The following is a 22,164-nucleotide window of genomic DNA, read 5'->3' as shown; positions in this document are numbered from 1 at the left end:
GAGTAATTCACACAGTCGATGTTCTAGAATAAAAATTAGTCTAAATATTTGTCCACAACCAAGGTCAGGCACGGTCAAGGCAACGCAAGGTCAAAGTCGTACGCCGAAGATATTTTAAACGTTCTCGTATCGATCACGTGAAATACATCGAACGAAAATAATGAAAATGACCTAATTAGAAAGCGCCATCTTCCGGTAAATTACTTAATCAATAAAGGTCATGATCCCGAGTTAAAAATGGTTTGCACACATGCGTTTATTTTTAGCTATACACGAGTTGTTTGTGATAAATTTCATAACAATTTATAAAAGTAATTTTAAGTCCTTATAAATATTAGATAACATTCCAAAGTGCTGAAACATCTTTTTTATTACGTCTTAATAAAACCTCAAACGTGAAACGAGTTCCGAAACTATTAAATTATTATCGATTGACACCAATAGAGGGCAGATATGGTTCCTGTTTACATCACACCAACTAATCGTTGGTTTCCAAGACCTTGTATATGTTTTGTCAAGGGTAATAAGAGATAAAGATATGTTTACAGGGATTTTGGTTTAAAAAACTAACTAATAAACCCAATATAAGCATGGTTCGCCGAAACCATATCCACCTGTCTAGCGTTGCCAGGCGAGCAGATAAAGCTGGACATAGGTAGGCTTTGTGATTGCGTGTCCGACCAAAATAAACGGTTGTCTGGCTTTTGTTAGGCTTTTTACATTTCCCAAACGAGAGTGTACCTATTAATAATGAGACAAAATTCTAAATAATATAGGATGTCCGACCTTTCTACCCAAATGCCCGGCCAAACTGGCTGGTCTGTCTGGCTAGTAGGTTTGACGACCTGGCAACCCTACGTTATCTTAGGATAGTCTACACACCGCTCGTTCATTGTCGTAATTTTATTGATAAAATGATTGCACAATAATTACAAAATTATTATTATTTTTATTATACGATTTTACTTAGTGTGATTTGAAAAAAAAAACTTGTATAAATTTAAAACTGACGCGACATAATTATAGGTAAATTGCTATTATTGTTCCAACGAAGAAGCAAAAGAATTATTTCCTAAATTATTAATTGACCCTTTTGAGTCTCATTTACCTGACCTTGTCTCACTTACGTAGGATCGGTGCACCATGTTTCCGTCCTAATCAATCTGCCGTCATCTCCATTGTCACCTTTCACGCAATCCATCCATCTCTTCCCATACCTTCCTCTACCGGTGTACCTCCACACTCATACTTAACGTTCTCTTTGCCACATGTGATTCTTCCTCATAACATGCCCATACCACGCTAACCTTTTACTTCACAATATTTCTACTACCGGTGCTACTTTCAGACTTCCTCTAATATCATTTCGTATCCTATCCACTCTTGTTACTCCACACATCTTAACATTCACACTTCAACTCAATATACGGAACCCTTTTAAGTAGAGAAGTATTTCACGGAACCCTAGATTCTAGGTATGAAAATTTGTAATTATTTTGTCGCGTCCAAACTTTTTGTACATACATAGTGTTACATAATTGCTGTTTTTGGAACGAAGTTCCTTATCGCGCGTTGTGAAAGGGGGCTAGACGGAAAAAATTCTTACGAAAAGTTGTCACGACACTTTTTGCTATAGTAAGTATGTTAACGACGAATGAGCGCTACTTCACCATGGCAACGACGTGACAATATATAACGAAAATTCATAGAAATAAAATGTACTTCTTGTGAAGACTTAAGTTTTTTATTCATAGAATAAACATTGGTTCCTTCACTAATTAATAGAAAGGAACTTCGTTCCATCCGGGTGTCCCAACACACCTCTCAAGTTTTTTTTTATTAGTATTTTTCCTTCCAGTACATATCTTCCTAAAATCCCAGAAAGGGATACCAGGGACACAGACATACTTGGGAATCAGTCTAGTCTTAATACTAGTATATTATGTTAATGCGTCTTATATATTTATATAGTCCACGTGTAAAATGACGCGTCTGACACGAGTTTTAAACGATCAATATAACGTCGTAATCTACATTCGATCGTGTACGTACTACGTTGTATGAATCGGATAAACAATTGAGGCTTTAAAAAAAAATTAATGTTTCAAAAACATTTTGGCTTAAACATACGTCAACCATTTTATAATGTGACTAGATTTTTGACAAATCATAGTTATTGTAACATTATTATACGTAGACTTGAGAAATGAGATCTTTACAAATAAATAATGAAGTACTTATACAGAAAGTATTGTTGTGATACATATTTATGGTGAAACATATAACTATGTTGACGTCATATATAAATCAGCGGCGGTCAGAGTTAAACCAGTATTTTTTGGAGTAAAGCAGTTGTTAATTTTCACGCGATCTGTTTAATTCGGAGAGCGGGACCACAAATAAAACTCTTATTATAGAGCAAGAGCCCGTGAGGGCCAGACCTTGGTAATTTTATAAAAGCTGAAGCTGGCTTTTATAATATTACGAAGGTCTGGCAATCACGGGCTCTTGGACCACACTACAATCTCAAAATCTAATCAGTAACATTATCGAATAAAACACCACCGTGATTTAAAATACTAGTAACTCCCTCTATTGATAAACTTTAACATAAACCGCCCAACCAAGGACATACTTTGTCTTTCATTTTATTATAATTAAATATTTTTGCATTGACATTTTTAGATGTATTTAATTTTGAACCATACATAAAAATACCTAGGATAATGTTACAAAATTTATTACAACCGTTTTTTACTTCTAATATTTTTTTATTATATACAGAAGAAGTCGCGGATGACAACTAGTTTTAAAGTAACACAAACGAACTACTTACAGTAGAAGTTTGTTTTTTTAAATTTTAATAAATACTTTTTTAATCGCCTTTCTTCCAAACTGTAGGTTAATTTAGGGTTAACGCCCTCTTTCGGCAGACGGGTACAAACTTCGAAGCCCTGGCTCAGTACGTTGCACTCGATTAGGAGACTGGGATCGATAGAGTGCAAAGACATTACCTACAAACTAAGACTCCAGTTAAGTAATAAACCTGAATACAAAACTATTAATAGACAATAATCTTACTTCTTACTAATATAAATGCGAATGTTTAGATGGATGGATGTTTATTTAAAGGTGTCTTCGGAACGTCTCAACGGATCTTGATGAAATTTGACACAGTTGTAGAACATAATCTAGCAGAACAAATAGGCTACTTATAAAGTTTTTTTTTAAAATTCCGTTCGGACAGAGTCGCGCGCAAAAACTAATAAAGTAAAAACGAGTACTAAATCTTACAAACTGATTTATATTCTAAGCCTATAATTTAAGGCTGAAGTCAATAAAAAAAAAGAACTGAATTTTTCAGTAGTTGTTTTTTTTATTGACGTCAATAACACAAAACTTTTTTTAATTAATTAAAAGCTGTATTCAAACATTTATCAATATCGGATACAAACTAACCGCAATGGGTATTTATTATATGATAGGGTAAAAATTCCCACATAAAAACCGCTTATTTGATGAAAAACTAACACAAAAACATATTCTCCAGGGCCGGCTTAACTACAGGGGCGTTTGAACGCTCTCGTGGGCGCCGACCAATGGTCGCGCTTGTTTTAGCGGCGCCAGACTTTTCATAACCGGGCGCCTAAAATGTTTAAAACAGATTTGATATTACCTATTTATTATTACTAATTATTAAAAATTATTTAAACCGTTTCGCTAATAACCTCTAAGATATCTTCTAGCCAAGGCACTGATAGGGGACCATTTTTATTTCGTTCCGATTTTAAAGCGTCAGTTTTAAAATCGGTTAATTCTATCTTTGTTCGAGTTTCAAACACCGCTACTCAACTACAGTCAACGACAAAATGGCCACAAATCAAATAGGCACAAATATTACGATTTATAGCCTGTCCTGTATAGAGGTCGGTGAGTTTCGCGCATTAAAAAATTCCATTTTAAAAACAAAGAATTCCAATTCCCGCCGAATTACAATTGCAAAGTTCTTTTGACATTTGACATGAACGAACAATACGGTAACAGTTAAATAAATTAATCAACAATTCCGTTACAAACTGATTGCTGACAAACGTAATTCACGTAAATACGAATTGAATAAAGGTTTAAAATTATTAGGTCAAATATTTAGTTTCATCCATAAATCCATTCTTTAAAAAAAAATTGTTCGAATTTCGAATCACCAACATTAAGGTGGGTTTAGACTAGAGCATTTACTTGTAACAAAACAACGAGCCGCTCTATGATATGTTGTTGTGTATCACCCTTACACGAACCAGACGTGCTTTGGAAACTATGTTTTTACCTGCATCATATCATTCGTTAAAACGTTACATTACATAGAAATGCTTGAGAAAATGCTCTAGTGTATATTCACCTTTATGAAAAAATAACCTCAAATTTAAAAAAATATTAACCATCAGTAAAGTAGACCATATATTTAAAAAAAGTTTATAGTCTAAAAAAGTTATGTTGCTCTTTGAAAAATAAATTTTCACATGTGCAAAGAATAGTCAAGATACTGGTTTATAATAAAAAGTAGTTAATTAAAAAAATAAATGACCCGTCTGCACACCTGACTCTATGACACTCTGGGAAAGAATACTAATTGAATGACAACATTTAAAATATACCAAAATGGAAACCCGCGAAAAATATTACCACTATCAAGACAGAAGCAGAAATAACAAGATTCTTACCTCTTGAGTCAATTCATCTCCGCTGTGGTGACCTTCATCTGGTTCCAACTTTACATCAATAGATACATCCATCTCGCTCACACCACTAGAACTTGCTGAAGTAAAACTGGTGCTTGCTCTTTCCCTCTTCACGTCCAACACCAATTCCTCTTCAAACATTGGCGCCAATTCATACACTTCCGCATCCAAAGGTGTATTTTCCAGAAGATATTGTTCCAAATTGTCTTGCTGTTGTTTTATATCTAGATCTAGATCGTTCTTTAATTCTTTCATATCATCAAACATATCATTATAATCTTGAAGATCGGCTAGATTTTGATGGTACACCGAATTAGGTTCATCTATTTCAAATTTCTCAGATCTTTCAGTAAAATATGGTACGAAGTCAATAGCATTATCACTGTAAAGGTCCGAATCATTTTCTTTCTTTACTTTAACATCTAATAAATCCGGCTCCAAATCTGGTTCCTTCTTAATCAACATGTCTGGTTGTACAAGGAATTCATTGACATCGAACGACCTTGAAGCTATCTCCGCAAATACATCTTCTGTTCTATTATTAAAGAAATCTTGAGACAACGTTACAACAACATCTGGTTGATTAGCTTGATTGGTTTCTTCTTGATTAGTTGGATTGAATTCTGAATCGTTAGTATCCTCTTCATCGTTTTCAACTTTGATTTCATGTGCTACATTATCATCAGAGGATACATCGTTTTCATTGTTGTCCGTCGCCGTTGACAGTACAGCTTTAACTGTATCTGTCGATACGTTATTTAATAAATATGTATGAAGAACACGAGCATTACTACCGGTGTAACGTCCAAGCGAATTTAATTCTTCAAACAATCGTCTTTCATAATTCATAAGTACATTATCGAGTGATTTTGGATGTACAAACCTTGGTCTTATCAGGGTTCTAGCTTCTTGTTCCAATGACCAATCAGATCCATTGGATATATTTAATCCAGCTAGGATCTGTTGGCTCTCATCTAAAAGGTATTCATCTGGGTTTGATTTTAGAAGACTGAGAACTAATGCTAGACGCAGCAATTCATCGCCGTACAATTTCTTTAGTGCAATCATTGTTGAGCAGTATATTTTGAGATCAAATTTATTATGTTATATTATAACTATATTAAAGTCCTAGATTCTGTTACACCGACACTTTTGCGTTTGTCAGGAGACATTTTGTTTTATTGTTCACTTGCTCACGCCATTTTGTCCCAACATTATGCACTTCCTTAAAACCATTTTCACTGACTCAATTCGTTTTTGGTTTTACGCCAAAATTTTAATCGGCAATCTTCTCGGTGTCGCCTAAATAAAGAATTAAACATTGAATATAACAGCGGTCGTTAAAAAAAATATTTTAAATTTATAATCTGCTGTAGGTTTCAATTTTTACCGCGCTTTTTGACATTTAGTAGTTGATATCAACATACAATAGATGGCGTTATAATTTAATACAGTTTACGATGTAAATGTTTCCTAAATGTTCCTTGTTCCTTGCATTTAAACGTATAAAATGACTTTTACAACATTTCACAGACGTCATTAAACATAACTAATTAATACAAATTCAATAGAAAAAAAATCAACAAATAAAATTAACATTTTAAACTACAATAGATTCAAATTGAACTTTGGAACAATATGTTAATTACGATGCATATAAAATTTGAACTTTTAATCCGTTTACTTAATACATTTAGATGTATTAAATACAAGCAATATGTATTAACAAGACTAAATCAAAGATAAATATGCACTAAGGATCGACCTAAGTGATTATTAGAGGCGATGAAATATTTAGTCACTATTGACAACAACCAAAAAGATTAAAAGAAATAAACACTCGCATATCGCAAACATAATTCTGGGAAAACAACTTCATGGGGACAGTTAATAACAAATTAACAACAGACTATCAAAGAAATTTGGACTAGAAAATAATAGAACAAACTCTTTTCAACATTAGCTCAAAAAATATATATATATTTCCATAAAATGAAAAGAAAAAATTATTTGTTCTTAATATTTAAAATATTTAACATAGAAAACTTTAGTTTTGTCTTTGCTAGTTGATCAAAACAAGTGAAATTTTTTTTTTCTTAAAAAAACTTCGCTACCAGTATTTAAACACCAAAAAAGGAGTTTCAAATTTAAATTCAAAAATCTATTCCGTCTTTTAAAATAAGATGCACAATTTCGTAGCACTACTTTCGAACAATGTCTTTGTTTACGCGGGAACGCTCCCGCGTATCGCGAAGCGTTCTATCTCTGTGACGTCTGGAGTCACACTGGCATCGGGATAAGGGGGGATAGAGGTAACAAGTGGGGGGTTTAAAATTCACCGCAACCTTGTTACAAATCGCTATAACAAGGCGACTGACCGATGCAACAAATTTATGGCCAAACATTATATTATGTTGAATTGAAACAAAGAAAGTTATGTCTATTTTTGAGCACCGAAAGTGAAGGTTCGATTCCGTCACCAAAGAACATTTTACGTTACATGAAAGAGATAGATTGCTAACAGTGATAACAGTTATTTAAAAATATTACCTTCTTTTTATTTACTAAAAATGGCGCGAAACGGAAAATCCAAGATGGCGCATAAATAGAATTTTCCCGCGCGTATCTCGAAACAAAGGAATGGCGGGAAAAGGTCGAGATATCCGTCATTTAGAACATATCGCAAGACGCAATTGTTCGAAACGCGTGCACTAATGGAATAGGGTTGCCATAAATAAATATGGACATTCTCGTTACCACTAATATGAATAAATTGAACTAGTCATCCCCAAAAATGTTAAAAATAGATGACGCTATAATAAAATACGATGTATGGATGCAGCCTATCTTATTATACTATATTTAAAAAAAAACAGTAGCATATATTAATACGAAATAAGAAATTACAAAACTTAAATATACACTAAAAATGTCATAAGTAAAATTTGTCGAATTTATTACACAATGATTAACAGATTACTAATAAAATAAATAAATATCCGAAACAGCTAACACTTAATAAAATCAAAGATTATCCACGATAAAAATTCAACATGGCGACACACAAAGCGCGCCAAAAATACAAATTGCATTGAACTTTCTCTGGGGCCGGGTGTTTTTGTTTTTAATTTCGTCATTGAGATGACATAGGGGCCGTTTGCCCGTGGCGTAAGGCCAGGACGTGTTTGTTTATTTCCCTTTCTGTCTAACATTCACGACCGCATTTCATAGGAGTAGGTAGAAATTAAAAATTAGTATTTTAATTAGAGAGATCGGGTAACCACTTGCTCGTATGTTAACTTCTAGAATGAAAAAAAAAAGTACTAAGGATGTTTAAAAATACGTTTAAAAGTACGTTTAAAAATTGCACTGTGTACTGATAAAATAGAGGGAAGTGTGTCAATGAAACTGAATAATAACTGGTACTAATTTCAACACGTGTAATTATATTAAATAATAAAAGATAAACATTTATTAGTACAAATTTAATTTAGTATTAAGAATAAGGGGACAAACAAGCTATGAGATAATTAGGACAGATCTCCGACACCCATGGACATCCAAAGAAACAACAGATGCGTTGCCAACCTTAAAAACATTATACTAAGATGTTATCCACAAGTATAGGAGACCTAGAAAAAGCGAAAATCTTGCTTCTTCGATCACCTTACTAAGTAACGGTTAATTTTGAATCATACAACCAGAATTAAGATTTTGAACCCGAATTAAATATTGCTAAAAAATCATACAAATATTGCCAAATAAAATAGACAAGAGACGTATTGGAACGAAGTTCCTTATCGCGCGTTGTGAAAGGGGGCTAGACGGAAAAAATTCTTACGAAAAGTTGTCACGACACTTTTTGCTATAGTAAGTATGTTAACGACGAATGAGCGCTACTTCACCATGGCAACGACGTGACAATATATAACGAACATTCATAGAAATAAAATGTACTTCTTGTGAAGACTTAAGTTTTTTATTCATAGAATAAACATTGGTTCCTTCACTAATTAATTGAAAGGAACTTCGTTCCATCCGGGTGTCCCTTGACACCTCTCAAGTTTTTTTATATTTTTAATGCATATAAAAAAAGAATGCCATAGTATCTTTACAGTGGGCCTAGTACGTATATTTGTGACAAATCGCCAACATATCGTCATCGACAAAAAAAAATATAAAATCGTAAAATGCACCAAAAATCTCATACTAATTTTGACATAATTTATGATGACAATACGAAGGCGATTGTCGCAAATATTCATGCCAGGCCCACAGTTAATGGGTGGTGGCCCTGATCGGGTGGGGGCCCTGATTGCCTTACTAAATGGTCTTGGGAAGACAGTAACAAGGAGTGGTCCTGAGTCACCGTAATCAAATGAGAGCACGAGAGAAGGCGCTTTACCCTAGGTCGTGCAGAAGCCCTGTGCAGAGAGTCCCGGTGCGTTCCTTTGGAGATCCCGGGGCTCTTACCAGTTGCAATTGAGGATGGCCACCGAGAGGGTTTTAGTGAGTCATATCTCACAAAACCCTGCCTTTCCCTCAGAAGGCAGGGTATCTCTTGAAGATTTCCCCTCCGAAAAAAGAGGCCCACAGTTAATAAAATTCAGTGTTTGTGATATCGGAAAAAAACATCTCGTACACATGACGTATTTGCGTTGATAGAAAAGATTTTGTCTGTCCGTCAAATCAGCAAGTACGCGTTTGTTCCAGATAATCTTCGAAACGGGTGAACCGATTTTGACGGGACTTTTATTGGAAGGTAGCTTATGTGTCCGGGAGTATTATAGGCTACTTTGTTCTTAAATTCTGCACACACAAAAACGCAAACGACCTTTAGTGTTAATAATAAAATTAGAAACATCGTCAACTCAACAAATAGAAAGTGAGCAATAATCGTGAAAGCGTTTAATTACTTCAAGCAATTGTTTCCTACAACTGCAATATGTTTTAAAATATATAACCATCCCTTTCATTCACTTTGACCAGACAGAGACAACAATATACAAGTGACAATGGAACTTGACTGTAGAGAAAGTAGGACACATTTCAATAATGAAGTCAAACTAAGTCACTTAGTACATAAATAATTATTATATGGTTATCATTCACGGCTTATGTAAAAGTGGTAGAGCCAGAAACAACATCTGTTGCACACACAGAAGACAGGCCTCAAGTGGAAGTAAATCCACGTACAGTCCGATGAGTGTACCGGAGACCTAATTTTGTACCTCTTTCCCTTCCCACCCTTTTCTTGTAAGGGGATATATCTTCTTTTTGTACGTCCCCTCTATCGATTACTAGGTAATCTGCAAATGCTGGATGTCTATGGCTCACTGTTACTTCGCTACTCTGGCATATCTAAGTGGCCACTTGTTCGTTTTCTAAGTACTAAGTAAAATTCTTCTGAGTTTTTTCACAAACTTATATTTTTTTTTGTTTTTTTATGTAACAATTCAGATTCAAATCATTATTCCCCAAATTTAGGGAGAAATAAAAAATTTACTAATATTATTAATGCGAATGTTTAGATAGATAGATGGATCTCGAAATAGAACATAGTCTGGAAGAACACATAAGCCACTAATTATATTTTTTTAATTCCGCGCGGACGTAATCGCGGGCGACAGGGCATTGGCAACATAATGAGAGGGATTTTAGCACTGGTCGTAACCTTGAACTATTGAATTAAAAAAAAAACTCGTTGTCTTTTGTCATTGTGTTTCATGGAAATGCGATGTTTTTTAATAACAAAAAGCATGTATTACGGAAAAAATCGTACCTTTTGTTATTAATAATATCAACAAAACAACTATGATCATGACTCATTGGTCAATTAGATTAGATTTCAATTAGATCCCGTACCAATGATGTCATGGTTCTCACCTAACTGGAAATGTTTCCCAAAAAAGGGCCATTTACCTTCAACAACCAGGTCGTATTTATTATCTCACTCTAGCATACCTAGGTTATATTATACGGGAAAGAGAGGGGTGATGCCTAGATACAACATGTGGTCGTCCTTATCGGTGTAGCAAAGGCTGAATTCAAGGTTTATTCCAACGTGATACTGTAAATTGTAAGTATTTTAAGATACTTCTAACTATTCTACCTTCCATACTCATAGTAGCTAACAGATATCCTTAGTTACTATTGTCTCTGAGTACCGTTGTTAGTACAATACCTCAACAAGGCATGACAGAAGAAAGACTGGTCAATGTTTCAAACCCTTAGAATAATTAATTTTCGTTCAAACCCACACTTAAAATTCTGTTGACTGAATTACCCTTAAAAATTATATTTAAAAACACTAATAAATAAATTTTCAAACGTAAAAAGGAACGCGCCCCTAACCTAATTTGCGCGGGGAAATTTTGACAACTAAATAAATATGGCCGGCCAATTTTAACGTCTTATAAAAAGCGCACAACGCCCTACATTTTGATGCAACTATATTTAAATTTAAACGGGATATCTGAACAAATTTATGAATTTGTCCTTTGAAAGTACACCGAGGTCGTTCAACAAGGTAAATGCTCTATTTCGCATCTTTGTTTTATAACCTCTTTGTATAAATTTTATTAATAAAATTGGAACAACGCCATACTTTCACATATATAGTATATTGATTAAGATTTGAATTAACTAAAAAAATGTTACAGATAATGATGCATACCATAGATTTACAACCTACTAACTATAGCCCGTGATTCCGTCCGCGTGGAATTAAAAAAAAAACTTAGTAGTCTATGTGTTCTTCCAGATTATGTTCTACATCTATGCCAAATTTCAGCGAGACATCGATCTATCTAAATTTTCGTATCTATATATATATAAAAGAAAGTCATGTTAGTTACACTATTTATAACTCAAGATAGGTCGAACTGATTTAGCTGAAAATTGATGGGGAGGTAGCTTAGAATTAGGAGACGGACATAGGAACGTTTTATTTTGTGTCCTTTTTTTATTCCGCGCGGACGGAGTCGCGGGTAAAAGCTAGTTTATAATATTAGTCAGATTTTACTGTAAAATTTAATATTTATATCAAATACAAATAATTAATCCTTTAAAAAATATCAATAATACTTTTTTTAAGTTATTTTTCCTGGAGAGAAATGTCTAAGCATAATAATGAAAAAGTTACCAATAAATTGTTCAAAGGTCGTTTGAATCACGTTCATTCCAAAAACACGTGACATTGAAGCAGTACATAATTTGAAATATCAAAAAGTTGCCATATTCGATTCAAATTTAAGCGTAATACGACACAAGATAGCTAACGCTCGTAATCCAGATATACAAGTATAGACCACGGACATCCTTTTGGCACAATCATCTGCTAAAACCGCCCTTTTTGAGTATGTTATACATTTGGACGGAATAAGTATGGAACGGCCTCGATCAACACTACTACTCACTTTCGTCCCCAGAATTTTCCGTAATACTTATGAAAACCCTTCATCATCACACACTGAAGAGCTCGAATGTTACCCTAAGTTAGGAGTGACTTAATCAACCACATTGGCCCGGTGTGCATTGGTTGCAGGTTCATTGTAAGAACGTAGGATAAATGAACATATGTAAATTAAAAATTCACAACTGCCACCGAAATTCTGTGCTCTGTGACAACCCTAAAAATTAGTTATTTAGAGCACAAACACCAGATGCACTGCACTATCTAATTATACGTCTTTAGAACGAAGACCTTGTAATAGAAGTATTTCCTTTTCTAATATTCACACGAGGACAGAAGATTACAATGGACATTGCACGAACAGCGCCCCTATCTTAGCGATTTTCACAGAATTGACGATTATGATAGGAAGGCGATTGTCACTAGTATTCGTGGTAGGTCCACAGTACTGTTATTACTTAATACGAGAAAAAACAATTTTGTTTTGATAGTAAATGTAAACATTAGCCTACTGAACTATCTACTGCTCTGCTTTACAACCCTTGTGAAAAAATAGTAGTAATAAGAGTGAAATGGCAGCACGGAGCTTGCAAAATTTGGCATAGATTATGAACATAGGTTACTATTTTTTTTATTGTGCGGATAGAGTCGCGTGCAACAGCCAGTACTTCACAAAGGAACGTATGATTTATTTGAAAGTCACAATTGCAACCTAACATTTCCGTCAGGTTACCACCTACAAGTTTGTTGATATTGTGTGGGTTTTAAGGTGACTGAAAGTACAACGAACTTTTTACCAATAAAAAAATAATTGTTAATCTTTGATAGTGAGTAAGAACATCAGTCAAAGAGTAGCTACGTTTGAAAACGCTTTATATCGTAACATTGTTAATTTAAAAAAAAAACTTGGGAGGTGTCAAGGGATACCCGGATGGAACGAAGTTCCTTTCAATTAATTAGTGAAGGAACCAATGTTTATTCTATGAATAAAAAACTGAAGTCTTCACAAGAAGTACATTTTATTTCTATGAATTTTCGTTATATATTGTCACGTCGTTGCCATGGTGAAGTAGCGCTCATTCGTCGGTAACATACTATAGCAAAAAGTGTCATGACAACTTTTCGTAAGAATTTTTTCCGTCTAGCCCCCTTTCACAACGCGCGATAAGGAACTTCGTTCCAATACGATTATGACACTCAATAGAATAACGAATCAAATAACACCTAGTTCACTCGTTAAAATCGATTTAGTTTTTAAGGCCACAATAAAACTGACAAATCTCCATACATAAAAACTTACATTCGCTCTAAGTCAATCGGAAAAAAACTCTATAATCTTTATTATGAAAAAAAAAATGTGTTTACCTTTAAAAAGGGATATTATATTATTCACAATAACATTTAAATACACTTCGTTCGATCATTAAAAATGCTTATACGATTATCCGAACTTGTTGATCTGTCAAAACCCAATATGGCGACGTAACATTTCGGAGTGGGTCAGCGGCCGTTTATTGTTTATAATTTAAATGATTCATTTCTCATTTGCATGCTGACTAAGATTATATACATGATGGCAATTACGTCAATTTTATTGGATAAAAACATAAAGAAAATAGCGTATTGAAAAAAATTATGACAATTTGTAACAGTCGCGTTTTATAAATTTTTAAAACCTGCATGATAATAAAAAAATAAGTCGACATCATTATATGTAAATATTACAACTGGCCAGTAATTGTCACGTAATATTGATGCCAAATAATATCATTGAATTAAAAAAATATATAAATCAGCATGACTCAGCCATGTTCGCAAATGAAATAAATCAGTCATACTCTGTAATTTATATTTGAATTGTATACAAAATCAGGATATACTGTAATCAAGATTAATTACGTGAAGATAGCATTTATTGATTAAAACCTAGGAAAAGTTACAAATTATTGCTATGTCTTTCTAATCAATACATTTGACCTTTAATAAAATTCAAACAAAAAGTCTTTGTAATACACTAGTTGTTGTCCGCGACTCCGTCCGCGCATTTAAAAAAATATAATAAGTTGACTATGTTTTTTTCCAGACTGTGATCTACATCTATGCCAAATTTCATCGAGATCCGTTAAGCCGTTCTTGAGATACCTTCAAACAAACATCCATCCATGTAATAATTAAATGTAAATCTTATTAAAATATATTATTAATATATACGACTGTAATAGATTAAAAAAAATTCATAACGAGGCAAAACTAATGCGCAAAACTTTGTTAGCAATGCAAATATTTAAGACAAGTTCGTTGACCTTTCCGCCATTACAAAGTTCGGACAATCTTACAAGAACGTCTAAACGAATAAAGTAAATACATAATATTTTTGACAAGTCGTAATTTTTTTTATAGCAGAATGTGGCTAACGAGTAATCAGCCACCTGGTTTTGCTAAAATACGAAGTGACCTAAGCCAATAGATTTCTGCAAAAAATAAAATCGTAGCAGTGCAGATGCGATGCCTACTTAAAATAGAGACATGAATGAATATAAATATTATATTTCCTGTCCCTATTCGTCCCCTCCACCGCAAAATCTATCCTTTCCCTATCTTTTCCTAATAAGAAAAGCATCGGAAGGGGAAGATAACTGGAATTTGGCCTCCGGCAAACACACTCATCGTATGAAACACTGGCATAGGTACTTACGTACTAACCTTCGCCCTACGTTGTATTTTAATCGAAAAATAGATATGAAATTATGAAATTGATTAATAATTGGATAAAATAAAAATGTTATGACAAAGTTTGTGCCCTAAAAATATAAAAAAACTACCTGTCACCCGCGACTCCGTTCTAGCGAAATTAAAAAAAAACTCAATAATTAGCCTATGTTTTTTTCCATACTATGTTCTACATCTATGTCAAATACCAAGATCCGTTGCGACGTTACGGAGATACCTTATAATTAACATCCATCCATCTAAACTTTCGCATTTATAATATTAGTAAGATAAAACACATTATGCCAGAAAGTTTGTTGAACTATATGTGATATTTTAATAAATAAATAAAAATAAATTAGCGTAACAATTCTTAAATTTTAAGCAAACGATAACGTAGATAATATTTTTAGTTGTTACAATGTTAGATCATCGACCTAACGCCCGTACGTCTCCGCAAGGTCATGCTATTACTGATTTGTTACCGAAAAAAAAAGTAATACTTTTGGCGCGAAACGAATCTGTCAAAAATGATATTTACGTCGTGTTTTGATGTTGCATATTTTTCATTTATTCATAACTAGCTTTTACCCGCGACTCTGTCCGCGCGGAATAAAAAATAAAAAACGGGGTAAAAAATATCCTATGTCCGTTTCCTGGTTCTAAGCTACCTGCCCATCAATTTTCAGCTAAATCAGTTCGACCGTTCTTGAGTTATAAATAGTGTAACTAACACGACTTTCTTTTATATATATAAGATAAGTAATTTAATTATAATGTAATTTATTAAGCAATAATAAAATGTAAGATAATCCAACATATTTACTTGTAGCAACTTTTTAGTGTCAACAGATTTGACTAAAATTACAGTGATTTAGATGCATTCCCTAACTTTAGGGGATAGAAAAGATATGCTAAAAAGGATTTTTTACTTCCTTTACATTCCCCTACTAAGTCTTCCATCACTTCCAATCCTTCCCAGGTTTTTTTTTAATAAATTGATTATAATGATATTAGACTATTTTTAATGCAACGACTAGCTGTCACTTGCGACTTAGTCCGCGAGTTATTAAAAAAAAACTTAGTAAATAACCTATGTATTCTTCCAGACTATTCTACATATGTGACAAATTTCATCGAGATCCATTGAGACATCCTGCACATACATTCTAATAAACATCCATCTAGCGTTGCCAGGCGTCCGGAGAAAGCCGGACATAGGTATGCTTTTTGATTGCGTGTCCAGTTAAAATAAACGGTTTTCCAGCTTTTGTTAGGCTTTTTACATTTCCCAAACGAGAGTGTACCTACTCGTATTAATACTGAGACAAAATCCTAAATAATACAGGGTGTCCAACCTTTCTACCCAAATGTCCGGCCAAACTGACTGGTCTGTCCGGCTAGTAGGTTTGGCGACCTGATAACCCTACATCCATCCATACATTCACATTTGCATTAGAATTTTATTTTATGTCTACGTAATTGATAGGTTTCTTACATAAAGGTATTAATATTTAATACTTTAATGCTAAGGAAAACTATAATTTTAGGTCAAGGGTCAGCCTTGAAATTACTAACATTTTTTATGTCAACAACTTGTTTAGAAAAATTATAACAATGTTTCGTTTCATAATACTACATTCTTTTATTGTTTTTTTTTTTTTATATTAAGATTAGTAAAAACATAAGATTATGTTTTATTTGGTGCAAATGTCTAAATTGTGTAAAAACATAGTATGGAGAAAAGATAAATGAAAATAAATTTAGATAGGTGACATGCTTATCACATATTATTATTTTTTTTATATTAAAAGGTGGCAAACAAGCAATCGGCCACCTGAATTAATCAACGGAGAAGGGGACACACAGAATGAGAATATTTCCCCTTCCATTGCATCCCCTCTTCCACCAAATCCACTTCCCCTTCCCATCCTTTCCTAATAGGAAAAGGGTGGGAAGGAAAAGAGGACTAAAATTGCAGATCGCCTACAGATTGCAAGTCAATTACTTAACCTTTGAGCCACCAATGCTTATCGGACAATATTAAATTTAAAAATAAGTTAACTAACCATATCAATCAATTAAATAAGATTATAATAGTCATTAGAACAGATTTCTGGTTTTATATCAGATAGTGAAACTTCCTTGTTCTAGTTATTATTAAAGTCCTTGATTCTAATGTACTTTTATATGTTATAAGGTGGCAAACGAGGAAGCGGCCACCTGAATAAGCCGAAATAGTGAAGCGACCACTGCCCAAAGCAATGCAATTGCAAATGCTGATGGAGAAAGGACACAGAAAAAGGATGTATTCCAATGCATCCCCTCCTCTGCCAAATCCACTTCCCCTTTCACATCCTTTCCTTATAAGAAAAGGGGGAGGGATAGGAAAAGAGCCTAAAATTTATCCTCCGGCACCACACTCATCAGACGAAATGCAGAATTGCTTCCACATCACGCCTGTGTGGTTGTGGCATTGCACCGGTCGAGCGGGTCAATTCGTGCAACAGATGTTGTTGCTGGCGTCTACCGCAGTTAAACTGTACTTTCAATCTTATAAATAAATTTCTCGTGTCACAATGTTCGATCCTGTATTCCTCCGAAACGGCTTGACCGATTCTCATGAAATTTTGTGAGCATATTGAGTAGGTCTGAGAATTGGACAACATCTATTTTTCATACCCCCTATTAAGTTTTTTTAACTGCACGCAGACGGAGTCGCGGACGACAGCTAGTAAATTTATATTATTTTTGGGCAATTTGTATTTACAAAGTCTGTAAGTTACTAGTTAAGAGGGTTCAGCGGAAGAAAAGTGAATTATTAGACTTACTGCGGATTTCAACTTAATAAAGTCAAAAATTAAAAATAATCATTCAATCATTGAAGAATACCAAGCGAATGAAACCTTGTCAAATTTAGTTCAGTCATTTAGATCACAGGTCACCCCTCTCTCCTATTCCACAATACATTTGTAATGTATATAAGACTATCAAAATATACAACATTATCTACTCATTACGTAAAATATGATATAAAAAGTATAATAATTGTCTATTCATAATTATAATTAGAAAAAACATTTACATTATCTATGATTTTTAAAAATTCTATGTCATGATGAAAGGTCTTTAATTCAAACATTTATATGACTTAATAGATTTATTACAGTATATATAATACAGTATAGACACTACAAGAAAATTGTTAATCTTATATCTATATATATAAAAGAAAGTTGTGTTAGTTACACTATTCATAACTCAAGAACGGCTGAATCGATTTGACTGAAAATTGGTGGGCAGGTAGCTTAGAACCAGGAAAGGGACATAGGATAATTTTTACCCGTTTTCTATTTTTTATTCCGCGCGGACGGAGTCTCGGGTAAAAGCTAGTTTAATAATAAAAAAAAAACTGTTCCTATCTCACTCCAAAGAAAATCAAAATGATAGCTTAACCAAAAAAATTGGTTAAGGTTATAAAACAGAATAGACCTAAATTTCACTCCATTCAATAAAGATAAAGCAAGTATTTTTTTATTTCTAAGTGCAAGACAAAGAAGAAGACATTAAATATATTTCCTAAACAACAGACAATGCAAAAACATCTGATCATATTTTGATTAGAAAATAAAAAATCTAGCCCTTCAAAGTCAATATATCTATCCATATATACTAGCTACTAGTGTAAAAGTATGTTTTTTAATTTGCATATGTAAGCATGTTAAAGAAAGGCTTGATCAGTTGCCAAAGACCTTGCAACTAAAAACATTATGACTCAAAACTGCATTCAGTCACTTAGTGTAATTTCTCGTACCAAATTTAAACTAAAAGGCTTCCTTAGTGATGTTTTAACGACTGAATGTGATCAACATTGTAATTTAAATTAAATAAATAATGAAAGAGTTTTCAGATTCAAAGTAAACAAAGGAAATTTATTTTTGGCTCTACGTGTTGTTTACCTTTTACTTCTTATTTACAAAAAATGTCGTATTTGACATTTAAAGCAGAATTGAAACAAAGAATAGTGCAAGTAAAAAAATATCGACTAACGAAACCTACATACCTAATAGGAACTGTAAACAAGATTCTGATAAGAATTGATAAGGTAAAAAGAACATTTTTAACAATGGTAGTTAATTTACGCGCGGTAAAAAATAACCTTACAGCAATTTACGCAACTTTATTGTAAAAAATATTAAATGAAGGTAAAATATTACCTTAGTAACAACTTGTATGCATAAAAACTTTGTTTTGATAATTTTTTATAACGTGACCGCTGTTATATTCAAGATAGATGTTCCACTCCGTTAACCAATAACGGAATAACTGCGAAAATATGTAAAAGCACTGGAAAAACTGTATTTCACTTAAATTCGTTCACTTTTTTTAAACAAATCACAGTACACCAAAATGTTATATTACTATACTATAAGTTATAATTAGATAAATTATAATCTAATTTTATATTTAACACTAAGGCACTTTATTTTGCTATATTTTTACTATATTTATTATACAAACACAATAAAGGTTGTAAACGGATGAATATCGTTTTGTGACTGACTTCGGATCGAAGTTGAAGTTTCACGAACACGTCATGCATGGATGACACATAGAGCGAGATAACGCTATACAAAGAAACGAGATGGATATATACAATTAAAACTAACCAACCAAATAAAAAAGGTCAACAACCGTGTGACGTTACGCTAAAAGTCAGGTGTTTGCAAGTTAAAGATATTGTTTTAGTATTTAAAATGTATATTTACTTTATACAAATTTTATTATCAGAAGTAGCTTAGATTAAAATATGTTACACAAAAGTAAAGAAGAAACATTATGAACCGTTTAATAAACGCGCCATCTAGTGGAGGATAGCGACACTACTACAGTTTTTGATTCGTTAAAACATAATAGATGTCGTTGTATTCGCGAATAGTCAATTGCGCAATATTTTTCATTCCATGAATACAACATATTTGATGAGTGTTTACTATTCACCAAGGTTATGCTAAATTGTAGCTTTACTATGTCAGTCGTTTATTTATACTTCCGTATAGATTTAGCAAGATAATTCTAATAGAGATTTTTATCAGAATTGGACAGTCCAAAGGTGGGGAGAAAAACGTTTTTCGGAGACTTTTGCTCAACAAACAGTTGTAGATCCCGCAACAATATTTCGATGGGTCCTGTGTATAAGGACCAAAGTAACAAAATGATGATTTTTTACTTTTTTGCGTTAATGCTACCTTTTATATTAGTTGACAACATGCATTAAACGAAATACACATTTATAAATCTAAATGTTATATTTTGCTGAAGTAAAATGACCTATGTGTCCCATTTTCCTATATGGTTGAAACATTGAGTGCCTCTCCTGAAAAATTGTCAATTTGCACATTAGCCCTTATTTGTAGGAGTCATCAATTTGTTGGGACCATCGGCCAGGTCGACCGGTGAAATACCACGATTACATAGAAGACAGGCGTGAAGTGGAGGCAATTCCGCGTTTCGTCTGATGAGTGTGTCGGAGGCCTGATTATAATCCACTGTCTCTTCCCACCCTTTCCTTATAAGGAAAGGATGGGAAGGTCATTTGTAGAGGGTTGCAAGTGCGTTGCCTCTAAGAACAGTATATGATGTACAGAAAAAGGATATTTTCCCCTTTCTATTCATCCCTTTCCCTTCTCATTTTTTCTTATTAGAATAGGGCGAGTAGAGGAAGAAGACTAGTTTGACCCGTCAATATGTCGTCATTTACCTTACTGATTTATAACTGACTCCAGTTCAAAACATTTACCAGACAATGTGCGCTTTGGTCTAAGACTCGTATATTCCAAAAAAATCGCATATGTAACATTAGCTACCTTTAATTTTCAATATCATTTCATTTTATCTGACAATTTAAAAAGAAAAACATTTAAATTATAAAGGCCGCCATGTTTGATATTTGACGTTCCACTGTTTACTTTGTTTCGGATTTAAATAGAAACGATGCTTGAACAATTTTGAATAGAACAATCTCGAATATTTATAGTATAAATAAATGTTCAATTGATCCGGGTTCGAAGTCCGTTCGCAATATTTGCACTTTGCCTCTATTTGATTTTAAAACGGCTACCTGCGTTGTTTAACACGTGCTTTTGCTTAACCGACAATATATACATCAATAATTATACGTGTCACCGTAAAGTTGAGAATATCGTTAATTTTTAAATCAACTAACAATGTTTTAAATAGCAAATTTTGTGATTACAACTGGCGTTTTCTTTTAATCCTTATTTATTTGGGCTTATTACCTAAAGTGACTTAAAAATTAAGATAGTGAGATCAGATACGAGTACGATCAGGTACGAGGGTATCGTGTTATCGTGGTCTCATAGTAACAATCTTACCTGGATGTACTTCTTGTTGACCGCAGCAACATCTTCAGGATCCGGGCTCAGACTGCGCATCGTGGGCATCACGTCTTCCAACATCATTTCTACTCTTTTCTTCTGTCTTCAAGAATATAGATTCAATTCAACTTCTATAAAATGATACCTGAAAGAGCAGAGCAATAGTTATCTTAAATCGGTCTTATAAATGGTAATGACGTAACTCTGACAAGTATATCATTAAAGTGAGCGTCGATAGCGCTATTGAACGGACTGACAAAATCAACACGACAAGATTCGATCCCCATCACCGACCTCTAAAAACAGACTGGGTATAAATTGTAGTATTGTATACCTATTTGATTTTCACCATTTTGGCACTAATTGTAGCGGTTTATAGCAGTGGAATCGAATTAACTGTCACGTAACCTCAACAGGAAGCTGTAATTTTCAAGCAATCGCCTATCCATTTGATAGCAGTGATACCCGCGATGTACCAATGTGTTTTTGATTTTCGAATTACATATGTACATTTTACCGGCGTCCTAACGATGTAGGATTAAAAAGATCGCTTTCTTTATATTAATGCTTGATTCTGATCCATGATTTTATAGGAATGCTCATACTGTACACGCTAGTTATGTAAACGTACTCTTGAAAGCACCCACGGACTACTACTACTTGGACGGAAAAACCGATGCTGGCAAGTTTTTCGTATTTCTTGCTTTACGTACAAGGAATAAGTGAATTGTAAATTATTCATAATCTTCTGAAAATGTAATGAGGATGATTTAACAGTGGTAGATCCCGCAACAACAATATTTGTTGCGTGCACGAATTGGACGGGTCGACCGGTGCAATACCACGACCACACAGAAGACAGGCGTCAAGTGGAAGCAATTCCGCGTACAGTCTGATGAGTGTGGTA

At 33.6% G+C, this 22,164-nt stretch overlaps 1 protein-coding gene across 5 annotated transcripts in view; it reads right to left on the bottom strand.

Moving 5' to 3' along the window:
* The window catches only part of LOC106716961 (segmentation protein cap'n'collar-like), an 88,915-nt gene extending 67,519 nt beyond the window's left edge, over positions 1-21,396 (bottom strand). For 3 of the 5 annotated variants that reach the window (XM_045685415.1, XM_045685417.1, XM_045685418.1), the window contains exons 1-2: positions 19,077-19,292; positions 4,719-6,038 (exon numbers count right to left, since the gene is read on the bottom strand). In XM_045685415.1, coding sequence (XP_045541371.1) covers positions 4,719-5,804 — 1,086 coding nt within the window. In that variant the 5' untranslated portion in view covers positions 5,805-6,038; positions 19,077-19,292. Of the gene's footprint in view, positions 1-4,718; positions 6,039-6,850; positions 7,008-19,076; positions 19,293-21,254 lie in introns of those variants that run through there. The other 2 variants (XM_045685416.1, XM_045685419.1) reach the window with 2 other exon arrangements.
* Between the last annotated feature and the right edge of the window lie 768 nt (positions 21,397-22,164).

The sequence above is a fragment of the Papilio machaon genome, chromosome 29 (genome assembly GCF_912999745.1).
Source record: "Papilio machaon chromosome 29, ilPapMach1.1, whole genome shotgun sequence".
Taxonomy (NCBI): Eukaryota; Metazoa; Arthropoda; class Insecta; order Lepidoptera; family Papilionidae; genus Papilio; species Papilio machaon.
The sequence above is the reverse complement of the archived record's forward strand: the minus strand, read 5'-3'. Positions and strand labels throughout refer to the sequence as shown.